The following is a 22774-nucleotide window of genomic DNA, read 5'->3' as shown; positions in this document are numbered from 1 at the left end:
GACAGCAAAAAAAACCACATGGCATACCATTTTGGAAACTAGACCCCTTGGGGAACGTAAAAAGGGGTAAAGTGAACCTTAATACCCCAAAGGGGTTTCACAACTTTTGCATATGTAAAAAAATTTTTTTTAAATGTACCTAAAATGCTTGCTTTCCCAAAAAATTTACATTTTTACAAAGGGTTAAAGCAGAAAATACCCCCAAAATTTGAAGCCCAATTTCTCCCGATTCAGAAAACACCCCATATGGGGGTGAAAAGTGCTCTGCTGGCACACTACAGGTCTCAGAAGAGAAGGAGTCACATTTGGCTTTTTTGAAGGAAATTTTGCTCTGGGGCATGCCGCATTTAGGAAGCCCCTATGGTGCCAGGACAGCAAAAAACCCCACATGGCATACCATTTTGCAAACTAGACCCCTTGGGGAACGTAACAAGGGGTAAAGTGAACCTTAATACCCCACAGGGGTTTCACAACTTTTGCATATGTAAAAAAAAAAAAAAATTACCTAAAATGCTTGGTTTCCCAAAAAATTTACATTTTTACAAAGGGTTAAAGCAGAAAATACCCCCCAAAATTTGAAGCCCAATTTCTCCCGATTCAGAAAACTCCCCATATGGGGGTTAAAAGTGCTCTGCTGGCGCACTACAGGTCTCAGAAGAGAAGGAGTCACATTTGGCTTTTTGAAAGCAAATTTTGCTCTGGGGGCATGCCGCATTTAGGAAGCCCCTATGGTGCCAGGACAGCAAAAAAAAAAAAAAAACACATGGCATACTATTTTGGAAACAGTGGCGTACCAGACGTTTTTCATTTTTATTGTGGAGGGGGGCTGTGTAGGGGTGTGTGTATATGTAGTGATTTTTACTTTTTATTTTATTGTGTGTTAGTGTAGTGTAGTGTTTTTAGGGTACAGTCACACGGGCGGGGGTTCACAGTAGTTTCATGCTGGCAGTTTGAGCCGCAGCTCAAACTTGCAGCCGGATACTTACTGTAATCCTCCGCCCATGTGAGTGTACCCTGTATGTTCACATTGGGGGGGGGGGGGGGGGGACATCCAGCTGTTGCAAAACTACAACTTCCAGCATGTACGGTCTATCAGTGCATGCTGGGAGTTGTAGTTTTGCAAACGCTGGAGGCTCCGTTTTGGAAACAGTGGCATACCAGACGTTTTTCATTTTTATTGGGGAGGGGAGGGGGGTTGTATAGGTGTGTATACGTAGTGTTTTTTACTTTTTATTGTGTGTTAGTGTAGTGTTTTTAGGGTACAGTCGCACGGGCGGGGGTTCACAGTAGTTTCTCACTGGCAGTTTGAGCTGCGGCAGAAAATTTGCCGCAGCTCATACTTGCAGCCGGATACTTGCTGTAATCCTCCGCCCATGTGAGTGTACCCTGTATGTTCACATTGGGGGGGGGGACATCCAGCTGTTGCAAAACTACAACTCCCAGCATGTACGGTCTATTAGTGCATGCTGGGAGTTGTAGTTTTGCAACAGCTGGAGGCACACTGGTTGTGAAACACAGAGTTTGGTAACAAACTCAGTGTTTTGCAACCAGTGTGCCTTCAGCTGTTGCAAAAGCTACAACCACCAGCATGTACTGACAGCGGAAGGGCATGCTGGGTCTTGTAGTTATGCAACAGCTGGAGGCATACTACTTTGGCTGGGGATGCTGGGGACTGTAGTTATGCAACAGCTGGAGACACACTAGTTTGCTACATAACTCAGTGTGCCTTCAGCTGTTGCAAAACTACAACTCCCAGCAGTCACCGACAGCCAACGGGCATGTTGGGAGTTGTAGTTATGCAACCAGCAGATGCACTACTACAACTCCCAGGATGCACTTTAGCTGTTGGTGCAAGCTGGGAGTTGTAGTTACACAACAGCTGAAGGTACACTTTTCCATAGAAAAAATGTGCCTCCAGCTGTTGCAAAAATATAAGTCCCAGCATGCCCATAAGGGCATGCTGGGAGTTGTGGTGGTCTGCCTCCTGCTGTTGCATAACTACAGCTCCCAGCATGCCCTTTTTGCATGCTGGGAGCTGTTGCTAAGCAACAGCAGGAGGCTGTCACTCACCTCCAACGATCCAGCCGCATGAGGTCAGTCCCGCCACCGCCGTCGCTCCTGGGGCCCCGATCCCAACATTGACGCCGGGGATCGGGGTCCCCAGTACCTGGGGTGCACGTCCCGCACCCGCTCACGTCCTCCGGAAGAGGGGCGGAGCGGGTTGCGGGAGTGACACCCGCAGCAGGCGCCCTGATTGGTCGGCCGGTACCAGGTACCTCACCCCTGCAGGCTCTGGCTGTTTGGGGCCGTCGGAGACGGCCCCGAACAGCCTGTAATTCCGGGTCACCGGGTCACTGGAGACCCGATTGACCCGGAATCTGCCGCAGATCGCTGGACTGAATTGTCCAGCGATCTGCGGCCATCGCCGACATGGGGGGCATAATGTCCCCCCTGGGCGATATGCCCCGATGCCTGCTGAACGATTTCAGCAGGCATCGGGCACTGGCTCCCCTCCAGCTAGCGGCGGGGGGCCGGGATTTGACAGGACGTACTCAAACATCCTGAGTCCTTAAGGACTCGGAAAAGGGGCCGTTTGAGTACGTCCTGCGTCCTTAAGGAGTTAATTACGCTGCAGATGTCCTTTAAATGTAATCATATGACAGGTATGTGCACCCTTTCTTCTGTCTAGATCTCTGTTTGGTTACACTTAGATAAATGTGAAGATGTGACTTCTAGTCTATATATACTGCAGGATAAATATTGCTTCAGAAAAATATAAATGAGCATCTAAGAAATGCAAAGAGTAAACTCATTACTCTAATATTTTAGACACATGGGAAAGGCGTTACTGTTAACAGCTTGCACAGCATTCTCCTGTATGTTGCCCCTGGGTCTGTCTTTAACCTGTTGCAACAGAGATATGTTGAATAGTCTCAGGCTCTCTGCTTCATCTGAATATTAACTCATACTAAGGCATTCTCCATGCTACATATGTTTTAACAGAATGCTGTGTTCTTCTTTGCCGTTATAAATTGTGTACATTATTCATTCCATTCTTTAATAATAAACATCTAGTACACTATAAGGTCTATGGACTGTATAACTAACACAGTTCTTATTTTCATGTGTCAAAAATGCTCTGCAGCAAGTTTCTGCAAAAGAGTTCTACTTTAATAAATATACATATTATTTTATGTAGAAGGTACAATATCTTGAATAACATTAACTGAAACATGAACAAAATGAACAAGATAATATTGATCATTCTAAAGCTGGACATACTCTTCTGATAGGTGTTGGACAAGCGCTTGTTTGGCCGACATTTATTCTTTCCAAAGATCTCATACATATGCATGCTCTTCCTGACTGAGAGTGCATGTGTTTTTAAAGGGGACTGGGCAATAAGCCACCTTGTTTCTCATAAAACAAAATGATTGAGCACATCATAATCCAACTGCCAGATACTTCTCTCCCCACTAACATCTGTTAGAGGTCCCATACAAAATTGAGGGCTTGTAACATTTATAGGTATTATTATCATTATCAAAAGAAAACTTTCTACATGTGAACCCAACTAGGCAAATTACACATTTGTTTTAAAGAAAAATCATAACACCGTCACCAGTTATGATGCTGTATCTTAGAATACTCTGTTGCCTCAACAATTCTCCCCTTAACTTTACAATGCTCATGTACATCAAGCAATGAAATGATTTTGTAGTATCTAATAGAAGAAAATACTTATACTAAGACTTATATAGAGTGTAATTGTATATAGAGATAGACAACTGTCATAGTGTTACATTATCTTGTGCTGCAGCTGCCCCCAGCCTAATGTCTATATAGCACACATACCCCTCGGAATAGACACAAGATGCACAGCTAACCTTGAAACAGCTTTATCTCATGGTGCTGAAATGGAATGTTGTTGGCTTTTGCGAAGAGATAGACAAATCTGCAGGGCTGAGACCGCAGGTCCAGGTATAGCTTCAATTCAGCCATAGTGATAGTGACAGCCAAGCTATTCACATTCCATATACACAGCTGTCAAATGAACTGTTCTCAAGCTCCACCCAGAAAAAATATCTCAGTTCACACATTAACGCTCCCACCATCATCATCATGTCCTGGAGTCATGTACAGTTCTCTATCTGTGTAATTGAACACTGCTGAATATACTGTATCTGTGCTTTCTGTTGTGCTTTCCTGGCATGTTGTAGTGTTTTGTGTTCACATATAGGGATGAGCGAATCGAATCTGATGAATCTGACTTTGTTACGAATTTCAGGAAAAATTCAATTTGAAACAAATGCGAAAACGCCGCGATTCGAGCAAGCAAATTGCTTCATTAAACTCCATTTAGCGCAGTCCAGGCTCCAGGGCATCTAAAATGGTAGATCCACATGTGATCTGGAAAGGCGGGAACAAGGGTAGGCGGGATGACCCTGAATCACATGCAGCATGCAGCCTATCACCAGCCAGTCACCCCTGTGATGTCACAGCCCTATATAATTGGCAGCCATATTGCGGCCAGTCCCTTCAGCCTTTCACTGCAGAGAGATAGATAGGGACAGAGAGCACTGTGTGTTGCACAGAAAAGCTTTTTTCCAGCAGCAATTCACCTCCTAGTCAAGTCAGCGTTCTGTTGAACAGAGAGAGGGACAGAGAGCAGTGAGTGTTTTGCACAGAAAAGCATTCTTACTGCAGCAATTCAACTCCCAGTCACTGTCTATAGCGTTCTATTACAGAGAGGGACAGAGAGCAGTGTGTTGCACACAACAGCAGCGATTCAGCTCAAGCACAAATCCTGCCTAGAAGCACTGATAGGGAAGGGAGTGAGATTGAGAGAGACAGTGCAATTTTGGGTGTAATACACAGCGACTGTGTGCTACAGCACTGGTGTGTACTGCTGGTGTTGTGCACAAATACTTTTTTAAGCGTACTGTAGCGCATTTTTCTCCACGCATAAGTGCATACCACATATGTACATCTAAGTGGTGTACTATTTTGTACCTGTTAAAGTCTCAAGGGCCTAGATACTGTGAAAGTCCAAGCAAAAGTACTCAAAGGCTGGTGTTGTACACAAATACTGTTTTAAGCGTAGTGTAGCACATTGTTCTCCCCTCATAAGTGCATACCGCATATGTACATCTAAGTGGTGTAGTATTTTATACCTGTTAAAGTCTCAAGGGCCTAGATACTGTGAAAGTCCAGGCAAAAGTACTCACAGGATGGTGTTGTACACAAATACTGTTTTAAGCATACTGGATCGCATAGTACTCCCCTCATAAGTGCAAACAACATACGTACATCTGATTGGTGTACTATTTTGTTCCTGTTAAAGTCTCAGGGGCCTAGATACTGTGAAAGGTCAGACAAAAGTACACACCTGCTGGTGTTACACACAAATACTGTTTTAAGCTTACTGTAGCGCATTGTCCTCCCTTCATAAGTGCATACCACATATGTACATCTAAATGGTGTACTATTTTGTTCCTGTTAAAGTCTCAAAGGCCTAAATACTGTGAAAGGCCAGGCAAAAGTACACACCTACTGGTGTTGTAGACCAATACTGTTTTAAGCATAGTGGAGCGTATTGTACTTCCCTCATATACGCACTAAGTATGTCAGGCAGAGAAGTGCCAGGACGTGCACAGAGGAGTGGCAGAGGCCTAAATTCATCAGGCAGAGGTCGCAGCAGACTAGGGGTGAGTGGCAGCAGGAGTCGCAGCGAGAGGCCTAAGCTCCCATATGAGCTGGCAACCCATCTGTCATCATAAATTGGTTAACTCGGTCATCCACTTCATCCCAAGTGACCTCTGACACCTCCAGTCAACAGTCAGTGGGTTGTACAACCATTATTTGTTTAAATTATATTAAATATAATAAAAAAGTCACATGCAGATTACAGGCTTTGTAATTAGAATCACTGCATTAGAGCGTCTGGATGTGGCAGCAGGGTCGGGAGACAATATGGTGTCACAATTGAAGAGATTAAAATTTTATTTTTTTAAATCCTTTTTTGAGGACCCATTGGAGGGCAAGTCTGGTGACAGCAACCGCAGTTATTCCAGCTCCAAGGAGTGGAAGTGTTAACATTTTTAAGTAAAAGAAAATTACAAATCTGGATAAAATTGTTTTGAAACCAACTGCTGCCAAACATTAATCTCAGCGTTCCCCTCACTCACGTTTATGGAACGGACTGTTACAGAAATTTCTACAACTTAATCTGTCCCCCTTTTTAAATCCACCCTTGATGACTTTGTCACATATAATACTACTTCTTTTTTCATAGCACTTTTATCACAGATTTTAGTGTTTTTTGAAGTTTGTATTTTTTGCACTTGTATGTTCTGTAATCAGGGCTGTAGCTCCGATGAGGCTCCGGGTGCCAGAAAACTCTGGTGGGAAATCAAACATTTTTTTATTTTTCTGCCCAAGCATGCTCATCTTTGAGTAACAGGCATGCAGGCCATGCGGGAGGGAAGTCTGCGTGCTGTGCCGGGACAGGTGATGCTGCAGCTCCAATCCTCATGTATCCTCCCTCTCCTGTGGAGCAGCTCTGGACTCTGGATTCTCCCTGGTCCAACAGCAGATTGATCAGGATGGAGAGAAGGAGCAGGGGTGGTGCTAACAGAGGCCTACTCAGCTTCAGGCAGTGCACCCTCACCCTTCTTTCACTCCTCTACACCTCTCTGTCTCCCCTTGTAACCTTTTTGTAACCCCTGAACCCCTCTGTTATCCCATACACCCATCTGTCACATCTCTACACTCTTCTGCCAAACCTCTAAGCTCCTCTGTCACCCCAGTACACCCCACAGTTACCCCCTACACTCCTATGTCACCCCTCTACACCCCTTTCTCACCCCTGTATGCCCCTCTGTCACCCATGTACACCCCTCTATACCCCTGTCTCCCATGTACATTCTCCAAGTGTCAGTCATTGTAATACTCAGGTACCTGGAAATGGGACGAGCTACATAACTATTGTCCCTGGCATCTTAACATATGTGTATATTAAATGTCGGAGAGAGAGTAACACAAATCTATTTTCTATAGATTTTTCCAAAACACTAATCCCTTTTTTGTGTGAATTTTCCACAAATGAGGGATAAATGGCGTCATTCCTATTCAGATGTTCAAACAGGAACAACTCTTTTATCTAAGAGAAGGTCTCATGTTAGTATTAGCCAGGATAATCTAATATCACAATAACTTCTGTTTATAAGAAGAACATATAGACATATACACAAATAAGCTATTCCACAGCATACAAGTCTGGATTTGCTTTTGCTGAGCCATTAAAAACAGTATATCGCATTTTTGTACATATTTTATTTTATCTTTTATGTGAGAAATTACACCTTTCTACAATTTAACGTAGTGAGTGGACAGCCTGTATAACAGTGATTAATGTTGTTTCACCTCAAAATAACTCAATAATAAAATGATCTAGTCTATAAGAAGGGCAGGTTTCACTTAAAAGAGACCTCGCCATGGTCAACTAAAGAAGTTGATACGTGCTCAGCATCATATGTAGAGATTGTCTATGGGAAATAGACTTATGAGCGCTTCCAGCATTGCTGTAGAAAATGAAGGGCTGTTGAGTAAGCGTAGACAGTGCTCAGACCATATGCTGTATTAAATTAGTCTCCATGGTTGTGGTTTCAAAATGAAGCCTCTTCTAAAGATAAAGCACAAGAAATTTTACAGTTTGCTAAAGACAAGCAGACTAAGGACATGGATTTATGTAACAGTGTACTGTGGTCTGATGAGACTGAGATAAACTTATTTGGTTACAGTGTAAAGGCAATCCGATGAAAAATACAAACACATGCATGTCTTGATGATAGTAAAGCATGGTGGTGGGAGTGTCATGGTCTGGGCCTGCATGCGTGCTGCTGGCACTGGGAGGTTACAGTTTATTAAGGGAACTATGAATGCCAACATGTACTGTGATATACTGAAGTAGGATAATCCCTTCCCTATGGAGATTGGGCCGCAAGGCAGTATTCCAACATGATAATGACCCCAAACACACCTCCAAGACAATCATAGCCGTGCTAAAGAAGCTGAAGGTAAAGGTAATGGACTCACCTACAATGTCTCTAGTCCTAAACCCTATTAAGCATCTATCGGGCATCCTCAAATGGAAGGTGGGGGAGCAAAAGGCCTCTAACATCCACCAGATTCATGATGTTGTCATGGAGTAGTGGAAGAGGACTTCAGTGGCAACCTGTGAAGTTCCAAGAGACTTAAATGGGCACTGTCAGATGTAAAAATTTTATATGTTATAAAGCAGTGCAAATCAATATGTTTTGCAAGTGCTTTCATCAGAACATTTTTAGAATTTCATGGTGAAAAAGCCAGTCAAAAAACTGACCACTAGGGGGTCCTCCTGCCTTCTGGGACACATATCAGTCTGGCCCTGTCCTGTCGTCATCGCCTACATCATGGACGGACGGTTTCCTTGATTGACAGCAGGTTCAAGTGCGCGCACATACATCAGGCACATCAGCAGCATCAGCAGCATCCTGAGCAGCAACCCAAGACCAGGAAAGTTGGTATGTGTATGTTGCGGTCCCCCGGCAGTGTTCCAGTCCCCTAGCAGTGTTCTGGTCACCCGGCAGTGTTGCGGTCCCCCCAGTGTTGCGGTCCCCCGGCAGTTTTGCGGTCATCTGGAAGTGTTGCAGTCCCCCGGCAGTGTTGAAGGATGGAGAGGCAGCCAAAAGTGCTCCCCACAGGAGCTGCCGGCCCCCGGACATCGCCGCTTGTGAGAGCCTGGAGTAGTGGGGCAGGCATTTCGAGCGGACGTTTAGGGTACAGTAAACTCTCTGAAACTATAGCTCCTAACATGTCCTGACAGCCTGTATATCTGTCAGGGCACTATGGGAATTGTAGTTTCAGAGAGTGACAGGTTATGGAGAGCACTGTTTCCCTGCCAGGGCTCCCCCATCTGTTGCAAAACTACAACTCCCAGCATGCTGGGAGTTGCAGTTTTGAAACAGCTGGAGGCACCCTGGCTAGGAAGCAGTGCTCTCCATAACCTGTCACTCTCTGAAACTACAACTCCCATAGTGCCCTGACAGATATACAGGCTGTCAGGACATGTTAGGAGTTGTAGTTTTAGAGTGACTGCAGATTGACTGTGGAGGGATCATATAAAACTACAACTCCTTTCATGCTCTGACAGATATACAGGCTTTCAGGGCATGATAGGAGTTGTAGTTTTATAGTGGCTGCAGAGTGACTGCTTTTTTAGGGATCATATAAAACTACAAATCCCATCATGCCCTGACAGATATACAGGCTGTGAAGACATGATAGGAGTTGTAATTTTATACGATCCCTCCACATACAGTCAATCTGCAGTCGCTCTAAAACTACAACTCCTAATGTCCTGACAGCCTGTATATCTGTATATAGCATAAAACCAGAGAGGAAAGGGTTACAGATGAGACTTCTGTACTTGGCTGACAGGCTCGCTCCCAAGACCAGTGACTCAGAGAGAGGGAGGGGGAGGAGGGGGAGTGGTTATCACACTGAGGAGAAGAGGGACACTCCCCCTGCTTTTTGTGAACAACTTTTACAGTGAACAGCATATAAAAGGTAATTCTAACAGAAATAAAGGCCATGTAAAAATTACATGTACATGAGCAGGATGAGGCAACTGAGCAACATAGAACTTTTTTTTTTTTTTGGCTTATCTGAGAGGTATGCTTTAAGGCAGTCCTGTAAAATAATGGTGGCCATACAACATATTGACACTTTGGGCCAAATTTGAACATTTCCACTTAGGGTTGTACTTACTTTTGTTGCCTAGATTTAGACATTAATGGCTGTGTGGAGTCATTTTAAGGGCCAAACTACTACAAATTGCCAAATAACACATGTAGAGGTATATGAACCTTGCAACAATATAACCCTTGGGGGTTAGCTAGAACCTCTATGGCACATATGTTACTTATAAAACATAACTTTTAATGTGTATTAGAGAATAAAATAAAGGTAAGAATACACCTTTAAAAGCACACCCCAATTGTGTCTCAATAGGATTCTGAAAAATGTCGCTCTGAGATCACATACTGAATAGTCAGCCGAGGAGTGGACCTTAAAGGGGTTATCCACCATAAGGTGATTTTAGTACATACCTGGCAGACAGTAATGGACATGCTTAGGAAGGATCTGCGCTTGTCTTGGGGCTAAATGGCTATGTTGTAAGATTACCATAACACTGTGGCTAGCTTTTTGTGAAGTGGTATTTCCTCTTTGAGTTTTCTTCTTTATCAACAAATCCCATAATTCCATTTTTCTCCCTCCCGCACATCAGCCACCCCAACCATTGAAACATAAATGAGCTGAATCCATTCAAAAGACCTGTGGTTTTCAATCAGGGTTCCTACAGCTGTTGCATTAGTTGCAGATTGATCTCTCTCCCACCAAGCGATCGCTCCACCCATTGAAGCAGACAGGCTCCCTGTCATCAGCTGACTAGTGAGTCAGGTCTCGGCTGCATTGCAACCTGGGAAAAATCTGAGACAACAGTAATTTTGTATGCTGTTAAAAATAAATATTGGAGAGAAAATCACAGAACAATTGTGAGAAAACCGTCACACACAGGTACAGACACTATATTATGAAGTACACTAAGTTTACAGCCCCTGTAGCATAGAAAAAAAAATCCTGGAATACCCCTTTAACCTTTGGCACTAGATTACTACCACAGTGTGACTAACCTCTTATAACACAGATAGATCTATACTCCAGGGGATTAATGTGCATCAATTCATGCCAACCAACTAGGTTGGATACTCCTGTTACCAGGCCTAAATTATACTTGAGTGACGCTAATGCGTTCCACCTTCAGGTTACTCAGCCACTTATATATGTGGTATTGGAGCAGATATTCCCATATAACATGTGGTAACACTCGACTGACAATTCAGGTTTATAAATATCAGTGTCCGTTGCAATGCTGTGCACTGCAGGTATGGACAAAAATTTGTCTCACTAGCCTTTCATTTTGAACATGACCCTATTAGATATTAGGCACAATGGAGATGCAATTAAAACATATAACTGTCACACCCCAACATGTTTTGCCACTTGCGTGGCTTTATCAAGGAGACAACTGACAGCAATGGATGTCAAACCCAAATGAGTGCTAGGATGACCTTATTACTCAACTCATCAATAAGAGTCTGTATCCAATACAGCAAGTCATATTGCTTCTACTAAAACTCACCATACTCACAAGCCTTCTATAGGGCCAATCAGTGTGAATTATCTTGCACCACGTCACGCGCTCATTCTGCAATCCACCAGCCCAAATTCCTTCTGAAGAGACCAATACATGTATCTAGTTATGTAAACATCCGCATAAGTCACTGTGTAGATGTCTCCTCTGTGAGCGCAACATCCTCTGCAATCTCCGGTCCACATGACCGGCCGGACTCATGTGGTCTAATTTTTACTCACGTGACCTTTCTCTCCATACTGCGCTGTATCGGTGTGTTTTGTACATGTGCGCATGCATCCAACCGTCACTGTTTTCGCAAGCGCTCTTATGTATGGTATCTGCCTCCTGTTAACTCCTGCATGACCAGAGTTTGGAACAGTAACTATTAAATAGCCTAATCTATTAAACTCTTGAAGGGAATCCTGATTTATTAGAGACATAAATGGACATATGTTAGTATATTAGTGATCTATGGCCTTGTAATTCCAATATGTATTACCTATGGTTTATTAAACAAAGTGATTAAAATACATATATTATACTGATAGATCACCCCCAGTCATTAAATCAATATTATAACCACAATATATTGGAAAATAGTCCAACTATCCACCAATTACTCTTTTCATTTGTAAAACCTATACTGGGGGCCTCATATGCTATGTGAGATGGCTTACCAATGGATATAAATTTGCTCGATAACTACTCTACAGAGAGGCAAAAGTAAGTATAGAGAGGATCAATAGATTTAAATTATGACAAATTATCCTAGTCTGAGGATTTAGTAGGTCAATTCCTAATGTGAAAAATTAATGAGAGTTTAGTAAGTGAATTCCTAATGTGAAGCTTCTATGATAGGTTCCATATTGGGAATTTTTATTTAGCACTGGACTCAGTTTGATAGACACCATATTCTTCTCTATCAATCCATACTATGTTTAGCTTTACCATGTTATATTTTCTTCACATGTGGTTGAATAGTATCCATAGGACACAACATAGTGCACTTAACAGGTCATGATTACATCTATAGGTGAGTATATCCATACTTCAGTAACATGTTAGATAAAGACTGTATAGTTGAATCCTTAATTTAATCCATAGGGATTTAGAGTTTTCAACCGAAAAATCTATTTTGATTCTTCCTTTAGCAAAATATTGCCCAAATTGCCACCTCTTGGACCAAATCTTATCTGTCTTACACCCCAAAACCTCAAACTTCTTGGGTCATTGGCATGTACCTCTCAAATGTTACGGGCTATAGGTGTATCGGGACCCGTCCGGGTGCCGCTGAGATGTTTCGAAATGCGTAGCCGAAATTCTTGTAGGGTTTTCCCTACACATAACTTTGGGCATGTGCATGCACAAATATACACAATGCCTGTAACTTTTGTAATTAATAAAGTCATACAGTTTGTAGACTCTATTGTCCGCTGGGTTGGTAAATTTTTTCCAGCGAGTCACAAATGTGCATTTTTCACATTAAAATGACTGTGAACTACAAGGTCTCTTAAATTTGAGCCCCTCCAATAGGTAACACTCGGGTAAGTATGTAACACAGTCTTAAGATCTTCATCTGCTCTTAAAATGGACCAGTATATTCTGATAATATTCATTACTTCATCTGATCTGTTATTGAATGTTCCGATACAACAAATCATTTTAGTTGGTTCTCTTACAAGTTTGTTCTTCTCTTTTTACAAGTCCATCCTAGATATGTGTTTTTTTCCCTATAAAGGCCTTTCTTAAGATATTCCTTGGGGTACTCCCTGTCCTCTAATCTCTTGATCAGCTGCCGAGACTACAATTTGAAGGTATTGTCCTGAGAGCAATTACGCCTTACTCTCAGGAACTGACCCACTGGTATCCTTTGCTTCAAAGGTGTTGGGTGCCAGCTCCCCCACTCAAAAAAGCTGTTTACTGCTGTATCCTTACGGAACATAGATGTCTGAATACAGCTGCTATCGTCGATCTGATCCAAAAAATTAATAGATTTGTGTCCAAATTCTGATGTGAACAACATCCCTATCTGATTGTGATTTAAAACTGAAACAAACTTGTGAAAAAGCTCCCTACCACCATCCCACAAAATCAAAATATCGTTGATGAATCGACCCCAGAAAAGAATGTGCTCAGTGAAAATGTTATTGTCCTCAGTGAAAACAATTGTGTCTTCCCACCACCCAAGAAAGAGGTTCGTGTAGGTGGGTGTGCATACTGTGCCCATTGCGGATCCCTTTATTTGATGATAAAAAATATGAAAAGCAAAATGCAAAAGTGAAAGAACAAATTTATTGTGTGCGTGATAATGTTTACCCTTAGTGCTCAGAAAGTGAGTGAGTGCCTTAATACCCAGGTCGTGTCTGATGCTGCTGTACAGGGCATTCCCGTCCAGACTAGCTAGACATGTACCACTCTGCATAGAAACATCATTCAATTTACACATCGTGTCCTTCGTGTTTCATAAGAAAGAGGGTAAACTCTGAACAAAAGGAAAAAGAATATGATCAACATTGCGGCTGCATTCCTGCATTAAATTATCATTCCCAGAGACAATAGGCCTCCCTGGAATTGGGGAGGCCTTCTTGTGCACCTTTGGGAATGCGTAAAACGTTGTTATGACGGGCTGGGTTAAATTTATCCTTCGTAATAAGCTAGTTATTCTTAGCTTCAGTCAGCAAAGCTTTAAGCTCCTTACTGATATTCCCTTATGGGGTTTGAGGCCAGGACCTCTTAAGTAGTTCGGTCCCCAAGAAGTCTTAGGACCATGGCAACGTAGTCATCCTCATCAAGGACTACCACATTGCCTCCTTTGTCCACTGGCTTAATTTCAATGGTCTCATCTTTCTGAAGAGACTGTAAGGCATCCTATTCTGATGGGCTCAATTTGCTCGGTCTATTTTTCTTATTCATCTTAATCTGCCCCAAATCTTGAGTGACCAACTGTATGAAGCAAATTCCAATTCCCTTCAGGGTCGGAGACCCATCCGGGACTAAGACCCCCAACTAGGGTCACACACACACTTCCTTTTTGTATTATTTTTGCACTATAATTTGGTTTATTTTAATATAATAAATAAAAGTGAAGTTTTAAAAGGGTGACCCTAGTTGGGGGTCTTAGTCCCGGATGGGTCTCCGACCCTGAAGGGAATTGGAATTTGTGAATTAAATACCCTGGGTACCCTATGGGGGATTTTTGTGTATATGACAACTGTATGAAGGTCTCAATATTATTAAATTGACTCAGAGGTGGGGTAATTTTACTCTTAATTTTGAGATTTGAAAAAGATGCCTTTGGTAGTGGTGGGCCGCTCACATTTTCTTCCAATGAGGATATTAATTCCTCAATTACCTGCTCGTCCCCCTTACGCATGCCCATTTCTGTACGTTCTTGAATTGCATGATATTTGTGTGAAGCCAATTTGCGGCCAAATTAATTAACATCCTTGACCCAGGAAAATAAATTGGGGTAAGCGCCTCCGAGCGCTCCTAGAAGACGCCGATCTTCCCAGTGTCCCCGGACTCCTAGGATGGATGACCGCAACCCAGCGGTGAGTGCATACTACCTCTTTTCTTTGTATTCTATTTCATACTGCAGCGTAAAGGATAAACCCTTGGAGAGCACTGCAAGATGTTTACTCGACAAATTAATAATCTGTAATTCATCCTTCTCATGTTCGACTGTAGGGTTGATCTCTATTTCCGTATCCCTAGAAAAGTCGCTGATGTAGACGGGATCCCCAGTGGAGGTGCAATTGTATAACTTGGTATTATAGATTATGTCAAGTTTGAGACATTCAATCCACTTACAGGTCCAGGGCCACTGGTTTGCATACCATTTCTATTTATAGGATATTGGCTGTTGGGTGAAGAGACAGTAGAGGGCACAAATGATGTAACAGAGGAGTTGCCTATTATCGGTTGAGTTCTCTTGGGAGGGCATGTTGTGCTCCGATTTTTGGATGTTCTGGGGACTTATGATTTCCTTGGTCTCTGAGGATACCTCGGACTGGTCTTCCTCTTAGTGCCTGATCTGTGTGAATTCTGATCACCACCGACTGAACTATCAGTCTCTGAGGTGTCAGTTTTATTGGTTTGTCTGAATCTTAGAGGGGGTCTTGAGGTTTGTTGTTTCAGTGGATCTTTCCTGATTGGAAATCAGTGGAGTCCCTAATGAATTTCTGATGTTTTTGATCTTTTAAATCCTTTTTGTAGGATTCAATATTTCTCTGTAGATTTAGCTTGAACCGACCAAAATCAGAAGATGCTGACAAGGTCTGGACTATGTTTCCATGGTTCTAAGACTTCTTGGGGACCAAACTATTTACGAGGTCCCGGCCTCAAAGCCCATGAGGGAATATCAGGCGGAGTTCAAAGCTTTGCTGACTGAAGCTAAGAATAGCCAGCTTATTACAAAGGATGAATTTAAAGTTTTCTTCAACCAGCCCGTCATAGCGATATTTTAAGATCTCCCAAAGGTGCACAAGAAGGCCTCCCCAATTCCAGGGAGGCATATTCTCTCTGGGAATGATAATTTAATGCAGGAATGAAGCTGTTATGTTGATCACATTCTTTTTCTTTTTGTTCAGAGCTTACCCTCTTTCTTTTCTGGGGTCGATTCATCGACAATATTTTGATTTTGTGGGATGGTGGTAGGGAGCTTTTTCACAAGTTTGTTTCAGTTGTAAATCACAATCAGATAGGGATGTTGTGCACATCACAATTTGGACACAAATCTATAAATTTTTTGGATCTCACAATTCAGATCGACGATAGCGGCTGTATTCAGACATCTATGTTCTGTAAGGAAACAACAGTTAACAGCCTTTTTGAGTGGGGGAGCTGGCACCCGAAACCTACTTACCCAAGTGTTACCTATCGGAGGGGCTCAAATTTAAGAGACCTTGCTGTTCACAGTCATTTTAATGTGAACAAAAAGGAAATGTGGCATAGGAATCCGAATATAGGCACTTGGCCTTGTGGCCAATGTTCTTTTTGCACATATGTGACTCGCCAGAAAGAATTTACTAACCCAGCAGACAATAGAGTCTACAAACTGTAGGACCTTATTAATTGCAAAAGTACGGGCATTGTGTATATTTGTGCATGAACATGCCCAAAGTTACATGAAGGGAAAACCCTATAAGAATTCTGGCTATGCATTTCAAAACATCTGAGCGGCATCCAGACAGGTGCCGATACAGAGGTACCTGCTAATGACCCCAGAAGTTTGAAGTTTTGGGGTCTAAGACAGATAAGATTCGGTCCAAGAGGTGGCAATTTGGACATATTTTGCTAAAGGAAGAATCCAAATAAATTTTTTCAGTTGAAAACCCTAAATCCCCATGGATTAAATGAAGGATTCAACTATACAGCCTCTTTCTAACATGTAAGTAAAGTATGGATATACTGACCTATATATATGTAATCATGACCTGTTAAGTGCACTATTTTGTGTCCTATGGATACTATTCAGACACCTGTGAAGAAAATATAATATGGCAAAGCTAAATATAGTATGGATTGGTAGAAAATAATATGGATTCTATTAAATTGAGTCCAGTGCTAAATAAAAATTTGCAATATGGAACCTATCATTAAACCTTAGTAAGCCATGTCACATAGCATATGAGGCTCCCAGTATAAGTTTTCCAAATGAAAAGAGTGATTGGTGGATAGTTGGACTATTTTTCGATATATATTGTGGTTATAATATTGATTTAGTAACTGGGGGTTATCTATAATTATAATATATGTATTTAAATCACCTGGTTCAATAAACCATAGGTTATACATACTAGAATTACAGACCATAGACCAATATTATGCTAACATATGTCCTTTTATGTCTCCAATATATCAGGTGGGTTATCTATCAATATAATATATGTATTTTAATCACCTGGTTTGGGAAATGATAGGTAGTACATATTGGAATTACAAGACTATAGATCACTAATATAATATCATGTGTGCATTCATGTCTCCAATATATCAGGATTCACTTTAAGAGTTTAATAGATTAGGATATTTAATAGTTACTGTTCTAAACTCTGGTAATGCAGGAGTTAACAGGAGGCAGATACCATACATAAGAGCGCTTGCGCAACAGTGATGGTTGGTCGCATGCACACATATACAAAACACTCTGATAGAGTGCAGTATGGAGAGAAAGGTCACATGAGTAAACATTAGACCATGTGAGTCTATGTTGCGCTCACGGAGGAGACGCGTACACAGTGACGTATGTGGATGTTTACATAACTAGATACACGGATTGATCTCTTCAGAGGGAATTTGGACTTGTGGATTGCAGAATGAGCAGGTGATGTGATGCAAGATAATTCAAACTGATTGGCCCTATAGAAGGCTTGTGAGTATGGTGAGTAATGATTGGCACTGTGAGGTTTAGTAGAAGCAATATGACTGGCTGTATAGGATACAGGCTCTTATTGATGAGTTGAGTAATAAAGTCATCCTAGCACTCTATAAAAAGGCTCATTTGGGTTTGACATCCATTGCTGTCAGTTGTCTCCTTGAGAAAGCCACGCAAGTGGCGAAACATGTTGGGGTGTGACAGTTATATGTTTTAATTGCATCTCCATTGTGTCTAATATCTAAAAGGGTCATGTTCACAAGGAAAGGCTAGTGAGCCAATTATTTGTCCGTACCTGTGGTGCACAGCAGTGCAATGGACGCAGATACTTATAAACCTGAATTGTCAGCCGAGTGTTACCAAATTTTATATGAGAATATCTGCTCCAATACTACATATATAAGTGGCTGAGTAACCTGAAGGTGGAACGCATTAGTATCACTCCAATATAATATAGGCCTGGTAACAGGAGTATCCAACCTAGTTGGTTGGCATGAATTGAGGGACGTTAATCCCCTAGAGTATAGATCTCTCTGTGTTATAAGAGGTTAGTCACACTGTGGTAGTGATCTAGTGCAGAGTGCCAAAGGTTATGGTCCACTCCACGGCTGACTATTCAGGATGTGATCTGAAAATGACATTTTTCAGAATCCTATAGAGACACAAGGGGTGTGTTTTTAAACGTGTGTTCTCACCTTTATTTTATTCCCTAATACACATTAAAAGTTATGTTGTATTAGTAATGTCAGAACCTATAGTGTTAAAAGGTTCTGACAGCTTCTTTGTTGTTTTTTGTTGCTGGGTTACGCCTGGCTGTCTGGACTGGTCAGCTGACCTTGTTTGCAGCACCTGCTCTGGCTCCATATAAGCTGGCAGTCTACTCCCAGTCAGTGCTTGCTATAGAGCTCAGTTTGTACTTTTGCTAGCTGTCTTTTGTATTGGTAATATCTGGCTTTTATGAACCTTTGGCTCCTCTCTCTGACTATTCTCTCTGGTATTAGCGACTTTGTACTGTGACTTCCTGGCTTCAGACGCTGATAGTTGACATTGGACTTATTGTGTGAGTGTTTAGTCTTCCTTTGTTAGTCTGTCTGTTCCTATTGTCCCGGACCTAGTCTGTCATTGTAGTTTATTATTTTGACAATTACGCCCCTCATGTATATAGGAAGGGACTGTCTTCATGGTTATGGACCTGTCGTTTAGGACAGGTACGTAAGTAGGCAGCGACAGGGCTGCGGGCGAGATTAGAGTGCACTTCTTCCCTGCCCATTCCTGACAAGTAACACATGTACCATAGAGGTTCTATCTAACCCCCAAGGGTTATATTGTTGCAAGAGTCATTTTTAGGGGGCACAACATTAAACACTGTTATACAGGTTGTGCACTCACTACTTTACATTGTAGCAGAGTGTCATTTCTTCAGTGTTGTCACAGGAAAATATGTAATAAAAAATTTACAGAAATGTGAGGGGTATACTCCCTTATGTGGGATACTGTATATACGAGAGAATAGCACATACATAGCAGTAAAAGAAGATTTCATTATAGTTATTAGTGTTGCTCGCAAATATTCGCAATACAAATTTTATTCGCCAATATCGCATATTCGCGAATTCGCGAATATTCGCAAATATAGCACTATATATTTGTAATTACGAATATTCGGGTTTTTTTTAATAATTTTTTTTTTTCACAGTACACATCACAGTGATCACCCCTCTCTGCTTCCAGCTTGTGTGGTGTAAAGAAGGCTCTAATACTACTGTGTGAGACTGGCATGCGAAGTTTTGCTTATGCTAATTTTTATATATGCTAATTTTCGCATACGCGAATTTACACATATGCAAAATTAAAACGCGAATATTACGAATATGCGAATTTAGCGAATATATGACAAATTTTCATCCATATATTCGTAAAATATCGTGAATTCGAATATGGCCTATGCCGCTCAACACTAATAGTTATCATTAATTAAAAGCCATCAGGAATACGGGCACCATAAACAATGTCTGTATTTTCCTAATTTTGCTCATTTGTTTTATTATTATTCTATATATAGTACCATCAACTTGCATAGCACTAAAGAGTTAACTGCTGCAATAGGTTTCATTTTCTTTAAGGAATGACATTTTCTAGGTATGGCTGCAGGCATATCTAAAGCTGCTATGCTACTGTTAGGATTCCATCTCTTCTTGATTTAGAAAAAGCTGTTTGTCTCTGTATTCTGTGTCTGATGCCTAACAAAGTGAACATTGTTTTATCAGTGAAGCCAGTAAGAGACTGATGAGATGGCATAAAAGATTACACCTTAGGTCTGTAAAGCAGTTGTGTTTATCTTCTCCTATAAACTAGTCCTCCAAGCTTAGTCTAGTGTGTCTGGAGAGAAGGGGATTGTCGGAATAGCGTGTGCAGGTGTGCAAATGCATCATTGTCTCAATGTCCACTAAATGGGTGCTTATCTTTTCTGAAATAAGCAATTTATGTATATGTTTTTTGTATTCTGCTTCTAGATGGAGAAGGAGTTTAAGGAATAGAATGGGTAGCCACATAATCGGTTAACACTAAAAGTTTTCTGGATGTACAGTATGCCTAATGCAAATGGTCTCGTTACAATACAGTACAACCTGATATGTAAAGATCTGTGATAGAGCACTGACAGCATTCTATTAATGTAGACAGAACTAAAAGCTTTTCTATTTTTATAGACAGCAATCATAGTATTCTATTTTTATAGACAACAATCATAGTATTCTATTTTTATACACAGCAATCATAGCATTCTATTGTTATAGACAGCACTTATAGCATTCTATTTTTATAGACAGCAATCAAAACATTCTGTTGTTATAGACAGCAATCATAGCATTCTATTTTTATTGACAGCAATCATAGCATTCTATAGTTATAGACAGCAATCATAGCATTCTATTGTTATAGACAGCAATCATAGCATTCTATTGTTATAGACAGCAATCATAGTATTCTATAGTTATATACTGCACTCATAGCATTCTATTGTTATATACTGCACTCATAGCATTCTATAGTTATATGCAGCAATCATAGCATTCTATTTTTATAGACAGCAATCATAGCATTCTATAGGTATAGACAGCAATCATAGCATTCTATAGTTATAGACAGCAATCATAGCATTCTATTGTTATATACTGCACTCATAGCATTCTATTGTTATATACTGCACTCATAGCATTCTATAGTTATATGCAGCAATCATAGCATTCTATTGTTATAGACAGCAATCATAGCATTCTATAGGTATAGACAGCAATCATAGCATTCTATTGTTATAGACAGCAATCATAGCATTCTATTGTTATAGACTGCACTCATAGCATTTTATAGTTATATGCAGCAATCATAGCATTCTATTGTTATAGACAGCAATCATAGCATTCTATAGGTATAGACAGCAATCATAGCATTCTATTGTTATAGACAGCAATCATAGCATTCTATTGTTATAGACTGCACTCATAGCATTCTATATTTATAGACCGCAATCATAGCATTCTATTGTTATACAAAATACCAACAAGGACCCACCCTTTAAAAACAACCCACCCTTAAAAACCATAAACCCCAGAACGCTGACAGGGACATCACGAGGGTCAGCGGAAAAACGCCCTCAATGTGCTACATATACAACAGCAATGTTGCATATACAAGATTACAGCCTATTACCTGATTGAGACATCCGGAGTCCTACTGCACCATGCCTCACCTCTACACGTGTTTCAAAAAGTCTCTTCCTCAGGAGACTTAGGGATTACTGCACCTTGCTACCTTAACCCCTTAAGGACATGTGCCGTAAATGTATGCCGCTGCATAGCACCTCTTAGCGCACAGCCCCATACATTTATGGCACGGCTGTGATACGAGCGCAGGAGCTGCACTCGCTTTATTCCTGGCAGGTCCCGGCGGCTGTCAGCAGCTGATCATTACATATCACGGCATCTGCAGCAGTGCGGCACTTATAATGGCTGATCTGATCCCCACGGCACTGCCGCAGGGATCAGATCACCCAAAATGGCGGACGGAGATCACCTCACCTGCCTACGTCCATCTCCTGGGGTCTTCTGCAATGATCTGCCTTCCAGCAGACCAGAGCAGAAGATCACCGATAATACTGATCAGCTCTATGCCCTATGCATAGCACTGAACAGTATTAGCAATCTAATGATTGCTATAAATAGTACGCTATGGAGAATAAAAAAGTGTAAAATAAAAATGTATGAAAAAGTAAAAAAATAAAAAAAAATTGAAAAAGCCCCTCCCCAATAAAGTTTTCCCCCATATTAATACATAAAAGCGTAATAAAACAATAAATAATAAACATATTTGGTATAATTGCGTGCATAAATGTCCGAACTATAAAAATATAATGTTAATGATTCCCCACGGCAAACGGCGTAAACGTAAAAAAAAAAGTTTAAAATTTCTTCTTTTTTGTTGCATCAAAATAATTTAATAAAAAGCAATCAAAAAGTCACATATGCGCAAATCTGCTACCAAAACAACTTTCAGATCATGGCACAAAAAATGAGCCCTCACACATCCCAGAATACAGAAAAATAAGAAAACTAGAGGTGGTTAAAATAGGGAAATTTTTAACATACTGATTTTGTAAAAAAAAAGTTTGAGATTTTTTAAAATAATAGAAATGTATATAACCATGGGTATCATTTTAATCGTATTGACCCAAAGAATAAAGAAAACATGTATTTTTTACTATAAAGAGTACAGCGCGAAAATGAAACCCCCCAAATTTGCTAAATTATGATTTTCGTTTAAATTTCCATACACAAAAAATTATATTTTGGGGTTTACCATACAATTTAGGGTATAATGAGTGATGTCATTACAAAGTACATCTGGTCACGCAAAAAACAAGCCCTCATATGGGTTTGGGAATGGAAATATAAAAGAGTTATGAATTTTAGAAGGCGAGGAGGAAAAAACTAAAATGCAAAAATAAAATTTACTGTTTCCTTAAGGTGAAAATGGGCTTAGTCCTTAAGGGGACTGTCGGCACATCCGCCCACTCTCCACGCCGCCCGACTTCCGTTTGACGTCATGAGAGGAAGTGCGTCATATGATGCACAACCTCCCAAAAAGACAGCCCTTCTAAAGCC

At 41.0% G+C, this 22774-nt stretch overlaps 1 protein-coding gene across 2 annotated transcripts in view; it reads right to left on the bottom strand.

Moving 5' to 3' along the window:
* LOC130276223 (glutathione S-transferase theta-3-like) overlaps positions 1-22774 on the bottom strand; it is a 214210-nt gene that overhangs the window by 53822 nt on the left and 137614 nt on the right. Inside the window, exon 1 of one of the 2 annotated variants that reach the window (XM_056525277.1) lies at positions 3888-4020. The exons of the other annotated variant lie outside the window; for it this stretch is intronic. Within the exon in view, the coding sequence (XP_056381252.1) occupies positions 3888-4002 (115 nt within the window). The 5' untranslated portion in view covers positions 4003-4020. Of the gene's footprint in view, positions 1-3887; positions 4021-22774 lie in introns of those variants that run through there. 2 annotated transcript variants of the gene reach the window in all.

Source organism: Hyla sarda, chromosome 1 (assembly GCF_029499605.1).
Source record: "Hyla sarda isolate aHylSar1 chromosome 1, aHylSar1.hap1, whole genome shotgun sequence".
Taxonomy (NCBI): domain Eukaryota; kingdom Metazoa; phylum Chordata; class Amphibia; order Anura; family Hylidae; genus Hyla; species Hyla sarda.
The sequence above is the reverse complement of the archived record's forward strand: the minus strand, read 5'-3'. Positions and strand labels throughout refer to the sequence as shown.